This window comes from Drosophila suzukii, chromosome 2L, assembly GCF_043229965.1.
Source record: "Drosophila suzukii chromosome 2L, CBGP_Dsuzu_IsoJpt1.0, whole genome shotgun sequence".
Taxonomy (NCBI): Eukaryota; Metazoa; Arthropoda; class Insecta; order Diptera; family Drosophilidae; genus Drosophila; species Drosophila suzukii.
Window position 1 is genome coordinate 23,579,712 of NC_092080.1, and position 7,787 is coordinate 23,587,498.

General features: G+C 49.6%; 1 protein-coding gene across 1 annotated transcript; it reads right to left on the reverse strand.

The window, feature by feature from the left end:
• Positions 1-1,806: 1,806 nt before the first annotated feature.
• Positions 1,807-7,555, reverse strand: kek1 (kekkon 1). The gene has a single exon (XM_017077236.4). The coding sequence runs from the start codon at positions 6,488-6,490 to the stop codon at positions 3,857-3,859; it is 2,634 nt and encodes an 877-aa protein (XP_016932725.4). The 5' UTR covers positions 6,491-7,555; the 3' UTR covers positions 1,807-3,856.
• Positions 7,556-7,787: the final 232 nt, after the last annotated feature.

Below are 7,787 nucleotides of genomic sequence, written 5' to 3' on the forward strand. Positions count from 1 at the left end.
TATGTTTTATGAGTACTCAACATATTTTTCCACGTGTAGCCATATGTTGGCGAAAGTCGTTAAACAGAGAGCGCCCGAAAACGGAGAAATGTATGCAGCATAAAAGTGCGACGAGCACCTGACGATGCCACAGTGGCGGAGGCTTCATTAGAGATCACCTGGTGGGGCAGAAAATCTGAGGGGAAGGCGGGGCGGCCCACGTTTTGCATTTTTGGTTATTTGCACAGGCGGCACAGCGGCACGTATACGTAATAAAGTTGAGCAAATAAAATACACTTTCCTTCGGCGCAGAAAAGTTCTAATTTTTTGCCAGCCCCCCGCTCTCCACTCGGCTGTTGGCCCGTGTTGTGTTTGGCTTTTGTTGGGCTTCAGTTGCAACCTAAATTTCATTTGAGGCACAAAACTTGTTTAGTTGGCAAACTTTGCGCGTCGTCAATAAGGCTTGGTGGCCAAATCCGCAGGTGAGGGGCCGGAGCTCTGGGCGGCGGCGGTTTGGGCCCAGACAGTTTGGCATAGCCGCACGCCATGATATAATCTGGTACTAGGCCGCCGTATATATTACGCGCTGCCTAACAACTCCCACCCAAAAGATCACCTCATCGAGCCACCTCATCCACGAACAGATATAGACGGCTCGAGGAGGAGGCCACTAGGTCGTCGTGGGAGTGGAGATTGCCTAGATTTTCCAAAAGTCATCTCCAATTTGCCATGGAGAATGTCTGGCTAAAAGTAGTTGTTTCCCTGCAAGTTCAGGGATTAAAGATTGCGCTATTGTAAAGCTTTGAAAACGAAGGGAAAGGAAAAAGAAATTAGAAGAAACATAAACTGTGTTCTCGCTTACGTTTAGCAAATATGTTTAGAAAATCTTATATAGAAATATGATTATATAAATAAAGGTATACTAATTCAGGAAATATCATATCATGATGAGATGCATTACTACATATTAAGACGAATAGAATGGTAAAACAGATAAGTAAGCTTCGAGGTATGTTACCCTAGAAATCAAAATAATTATTTAAAGTGTAATCATTAAAAAGTAAGGTAATAAAGATAAATGAGCTTAGAGATATATATATATATATATATATTAATTATTTCTTTTTTTGGAAAATTAGATATAATATACATATAATATTAAAATATTAAGTCTAACAGGTTTTCACGTAGATTCGAGTGCTGGTTAATTAGACCTTTTACTCTGAGAACTCAAAATAATTCTTATGGGAAGAAATGAATATACAAATTGGAATTCTTACTTGTTTGCTTTTAATATAATATGAAAATCCAGAAATAACTCATGTTTTTACGACTCACGAAGCTGATCAAAGATCATTATCCAACGAACCATAACTGTTCCACATTGCAGAACTGTTCCCTGGTTCCGTTGTAATCTCCTCAGGGTATTCCATATTCCTCGTTCACGGACATCATTTTGGCCTCCACCGATTAGCCATATCGATTCAAGCCACACTTTCAGTTTGTCTCTGCGAGTGTGTGAGGTGAGGTTTTGGTTTGGGGTTGGGGCTGGGGTGGGGTTGTGGGCGGGTTCGGGGTTGGGGTTGAGGTTGAAATGCATAATTGGCGATTAGACGATTGGCCCTAATATGCCAGAGCGCTGCACCGAAAGCAAGGGAAGCGCAGCAGAGCCAGCTTTGGCATTAGCCCCAGCTTCGGACAGCATTCGAATGGGCAACTAATTGGGTCATGTCATCCCCAGCTGACCCCCGAAACCCCCGCCCCCGGGGGGGGCGTACCTACCTTTCGCTGAAGTCTTGGGCGGAGGTAAAAAAGTAATGACAATGGTTTATGTTTTTCGTTTATATATAGATATATATAATGATATATATATTTCCTTTTGCTTTGTTGTTCATTCAGTGGCTTTCATGCATTCAATGCCCGCCTTTTGTCTGCGGGCTCCCTACTCCCCTCTCCTATGTCCCTCGGCTTTCTCCCACTTTCTCTCCCGCCCCTTCCCTCGCTTGTTAGCTATGCCGCTCCGTTGATAAGTGTACACATCTATAGACTATATACTATACGTAGGTTTATATTATACAATACATAATACATAAGTTCAACTTAAATGCTATGGTTTTTCTTGCTCTTTTTTCTCGTCCAAGATTACTTTCGGTTGTATGTGTGTGACTGTGTTTTGTATCTGTGTTCGTTTGTGTGTGCCTACTGTTTGTTGTTGCGAGTCCTTTGAAGACTCTTCGCTCATTTAGATGCAAAGAAAAAAGTCTTTGGTTTACCTTAAAAATATTATTTTGTTTGCTTTTTCTTCTGGTTTTTGTTTTTGTTGTTGTTGTTGTTGTTGTTCTTGTTTCTGCTTCTGTTTTTGTTGTCCGCTTAAATTCTAAGTCTTAGCACATACGGGCAATTAATATCTTGTGGATACGCTTTAAATCGTTACAAGGACAAACTGACATACATCTACATGTACACGTGTATGGCTATGTGTATGCGTGAACGTGTGTGTGTTGCCTGTGATGTGTTTGCGAGTGAGTGTGTGTGCACTTTGAGTACAATTTACATATGTTTATTTACGTATGCATTTGACGAATATTTCCCTCTGTCTTTACTTTAAATTTTCCGACTTCCCTCAAGTTTTATTTTGTTGAATTTCTTTTCCCTTCTAGCCTGCTCTCTTCCATATTTATTGGGAAATCCACAAACATTTCGTATTGTTTTTCAAAATTTATTTATTTTATGGGTAGCAGTAAACTACAATTTATTCTGGAATTTAAATTGATTACGAAATAGTTTGCATAGTGGAATTTTGTAAACATTTATTCTCTAAAAAAGTACTTAGGGCATGTTTTTATAATGCTGCAAACTGAATGCAACTTAGAAAAGCTAGAGGAATAAGTTTGTTACAATTAAAAAGGTGCTCCGTTTTGTAAAAATTATTATAGAAAAATGTTTTTACTTGTGATATTTTCTATAGTTTTTAAGCGAATGTAAAACGAAAGAAAATATTTCAAGAGACTATGGATTTACTGCTACCTCTTTGGTTAGACTTGGAGCCTGATTTAGCTTTACATTACTTCACAGCTTCTAACGGACATAGAATGATTGCAACAATAGTCGGATCGAGAATTTGGTTTCTTTGTCTGTGGGTTATCTAATATATACATTTACCATGATTTATATTACTTCTTCCGCAGTTTTACCATACGAACGCCTGCTATAATATGTGAATGTATATCTTACAAATGTTGAGCCACAAGTTCGGTTTTCCGTGTCTGATTTACGATTATAACTCTGGAGGAAGGGTTTATTGGTTTCGGGATCCTTTTTACTTTTTTTTCTAACCGAACATCGAAGAAATTACACACACACATGCACACACATAGTCACATACATATAAATATATTTATAGATTTAGTTACATTCACATGGTTGCTTTCCATATATTTGGGTTATTTTCTTTACTTTATGCGGGGAGTTGAGAGCTTGCCATGTTATTAAGAAACTGCTGTACATATCCTATTTGTAATTAGTTTACATGTGGTTCACATGTAGTTTAGTTTAGTTAGTTGAGTTACTTGCCAAGGAGAGTGTACTTTAGAGTAGTGCAGTTGATTTCGTTTAGCTTTCTCTTGCTCTGGGCAATTATTATCTTCATTCGCATTATCTTTTTGTCAGACACTATCACAAACAGTTCGCTTGCACAATAATCGCTGCTCGCCTAGGACCCCGGAGCTATCTACGAGTGTTATACCTAAAGGAGCTAATGGAGCTACCTCCCCTCCGTCGATACGCCTTATTTGCTTTGTTGAGTTAAGTTTAGTCAGTTCTGGGTTTGGTTTCCTTCCCTTCCCTAGGAGCGGGTGCGGGGTGCGGGGCGCGGCGCTTACACATCCGTGCCGCATCCTTCCTGGTATCCTTCGTCCGGCGAGTTGCGGCTGCTGCTGATCAGGGCCCTTTTCAGGGCCGTCACGGGCGGCAGGACGGGCACCCCGCCCTTCTGCCACACGCGTATCGTCTTGGCGTTGATGGGCTGTCCGTTGGGCAGGATGGAGCAGGAACTGGAGCTGGAGGTGCTGGGATTCGCCTGGTTCGCATGGTTCACGGCCGGCGTGGGCGACGACCGGGCGCTGCCCCCGCCGCCACTGCCCTCGTGGAGGCGTGGCAGGGTGCGGCTACTGAAGTGCGGACTGCTCCCGGCGGAGCCGCCCTCCTGCCTCTGGTGGTTCAGCGTGGAGGTCAGCTGCTGCTGGAGCTGCTGCAGCGGGTGCATCTGCAGCTGGTGGTTGTGCTGGTGCTCCGCCCCCGGCACCAGGGGCAGGCCGTAGTCGTTGGGGTAGCCCGAGGAGGAGCCACCCGACAGGTTGGTGGTCACCGTCGAGGCCGTCGAGGTGCCTCCGCCGCCCATCGTTCCCTGCTGCAGGTGGGATCTGGGAAAGGTCTTGCTGAAGTAGTCCGTGGCCGCCGTCCGCTCGTGCAGGTCGTACAGCTGGCTGGAGTCTATGATGGGCGTCTTGTCCGTGTAGCGCTTCATGAAGAGGTCATCGGCGGACGTGGCGCCCACGGGGGCACCGTGCTCCCACAGGCCCGAGGGATACAGGGAGTCGCAGCCGTTGGCGCGACTGTACTCCCCACTGCCGCCCACGCCCACGCCACTGATGGGCGGTATCTTCAGGTCGGCGAACTCATCGCTCCCGAAGCGCTTGGTGTCGTTAATGAGGTCCGGGTTGTTCCCGTTTCCGGTAGATCCCGTGGGCGAGATGAAGCAGGAGGCGGTGGACAGGACACTGCCGTTGTTGTCGTAGCCCTGGGTGGAGTACGGAAGATCGGTGAGTCTCGGCGGCTTCTGGACGGGATTCGCACTTCGCTGATCGTGCCCTCCGTGGGACCCGCCCCGGCCGCTGCTCTTCCGCTCCAGAGTGCCGCCCTGCACCACCCCGCCGTCGATTATGTTGGCCACGGCCCCGTTGGCGATGACCACACCCCCGATGCTGCCGTTTCCCGTGGCCGGCTGGGTCTTGTTCGTGATGGAGTTCTGGTGGTTCACCGAGGTGATCACCTCCATGTGGTTGGGCGTCTTGCTGTCCACGTACGGCTGCCGCTTGACCCGCAGCAGCAGGCACATGATGACCCCCAGGGCGAAGACGATGAGAGCCACCAGAGCGGCACTGAGGCCCACGATCTGGCCACTTCCCAGGGAGGCCATGCCCGCGGCCCGCATGCTCACGTGCAGGGTGAAGTTGGCCTCGGCCATGCCCGCCCGGTTCTCGGCCACGCAGTAGAACTCGCTGGAGTCCGTCTCCTGGGCGTTGGTCAGCACCAGGCGCGACCTCTTCTCGAAGCCACCTTCCACCTGCTCGAACATGTGTATCCTTTGGTAGGCGGTGAAGGCCGAGTTGTTGGCCAGCAGTCGTCCGTTCCAGTACCAGTTGATGTTGGCCGCCGGAACCGCCCTCGCCCGGCAGGTGATCGAGGCGTTCTCCCCCATGGCGGCCTCCACGTAGTGGGAGATGGGCAGCATCTCGGGGCGGCAGGCGAACTCGTCCACATGCAGGTCCGCGAAGCTGCGGTCGATGATCCTCTCGGGGCCGCCGGAGCAAACGGGGGCCACCGGATAAGGGATGTTCCTCTGCAGCAGCCAGAGCTTCGTGTCCCTCAGCCGGCAGTCGCAGAGCCAGGGGTTGTCGTGCAGCTCGATGCCGTGGAGGCGACTCAGGGTCTCGATGGTCTTGGGCTGCAGCTCGCTGAGCTTGTTCCCGTTCAGGCGCAGCAGGGTCAGTCCTTGGAGGCCGGCGAAGGCCTGGGCGGAAATGGTCTGGATGTCGCAGTGCGAGAGGTCCAGCTTGTGCAGCGAGGGCGTGTTCCCGAAGGCCTGGCCCTCGATCTTGTGGATGTGGTTGGAGGCCAGCGTGAGCTCCCTCAGCGAGGAGATGTAGCCCAGGGCCAGGCTGGGCACGGTGACCAGGAGGTTGTGCGACAGGTCGAGCTCCACCAGGTTGGTCAGCCCCTTGAAGGTCTCCCGCTCGATCTCCCCGATCTTGCAGTTGCGCAGATACAGCTTCTGCAGGTTCAGCAGGTTGGCCCGGATGAACTGCTCGTTGGACAGGGTCTGCAGCTTGTTGCCGGACATGTCCAGCACCTGGGTGTTGGGGTCGATGTGCTCGGGTATCTGGATCAGGTGGCGGTCGATGCACTCCACCGTCTGCTTGCCGCCCTTCCACTTGCAGGCGCAGACCGTTTGGCAGGTGCTCTGCTGCTGGGCGGGCGGGTCCAGGTCGGAGTGGGCGGGGGGGAAGTGCTGGCTGGGGGGCAGGTAGCCGTCCTCCGTCATCGGCTGGCTGTCCGCTATGGAGTAGACCTCGTTCTGGGCCGAGGGGGCGGGCCTGTAGCCCCCGGGGCTGGAGGAGGGGGAGCTGCCTGCGCCCCCGTTCGCGTAGAGGTGCAGCTGGTTGTAGCGACTGCCCAGGATGATCCCGGGCAGCAGGCTCAGGACCAGGAAAGCTGCTTCCCTGATGTGCATTTTCCTGGCTTTTTCTTCGAGTCTTCTGGTTGAGCGTTCTAGGCCAAGGCCCTGTGTTTGTCTGTTATTATCAATATCATGGGGTTTCGGTTATGCGATAGGTTTTATAGTCTTCACTTGGAACTTTTTAATTGCTTTGTGATATTTTCAGCCTACAAACGAGCTTCTGATTTATTAACTTGATGTGTTTTATATTGATATGGAGGTTTTAAAAGTCATCTATCAATCCATTAAAGCCATATATACAACTGCTTTACTTCTTGGATTTTATAACATTTAACGTAACTCAAGGATATGCTTCGTTGGGTTGACCTTTACTCTCACTTTCGCGCGATTGTATGCCTCGTTTTTCTGGGTTTTCTTTTAATTATGATATGGAAACTTCCTTGTGGGTCAAGCGGAAAATTGATTAATTGCCGCCTTGGCTTCACTGGTTGTTGCTGCGGTCTTCGCCAAGATTTTCATGTTTTGCCGTAATTAGCGCTCGGCCAGACCCAATGTTATTTATAGGGCTGCCCGCACACACACTCACTCGCACTCACTCACACCGTTGGGATGATAATCGTTTTTATTTTTTGGCCAACGAAACTGGTGTTTCCTGGCCTTTTTCTGCTAATATTTTCTACGCAATTTTCCCTCGGCTTTTCGGGATTTTCTTTCTTCACGTGCTGCTCTCCACATAAATATATATGATTTTTTGGATGGCTGGTTTGTTTGGTTGCTTCGGTTAGCGCACTTTGCCACGCAAAGCTTTAATTCGCATCGCGTTTTTCGTCGTTTTCGTTTTCGGTTTCGTTACGAGCGAACCTCGTCCACGCGAGGGGTGATTTCTTTGACTTTCGAGCGAGGGGAGCGAGATGAGTTGTGATCTAGGCAAGGACCTCCATTGCACACACTGCAACTGCTTTCACTGCACAAAACAACGGTATCTGGTATCTGTATCGGTATCGGTATCGGTGGATCCTGGCTGGCGGACTCACACACACGCGCGCACTCTACACACACAACTACACGGCAGCGGTATCGACCGCTCGGCAGCGCGGACTTGAATCGACTTGGACTAACTGTGCTTCTTGGCTGCGAATCAAAGCCTCCGCAGTCGCTTGGCCACTCGGCTCGGCCCGAAGCCGCTTCGGCTGCTCTTGGCAGCTTCGGCCTCGGCGCGAGAGAGTGGCAGCGAGAGAAAGCAGCCAGGGAGAGTGCTCGCGTGTTGCCCCAACCGGTTCGCAACATTCGCATGCAACATGTGGGCAACACCGCCAACCGGGCGAAGGGATTATATTGCACACGCCTCCGC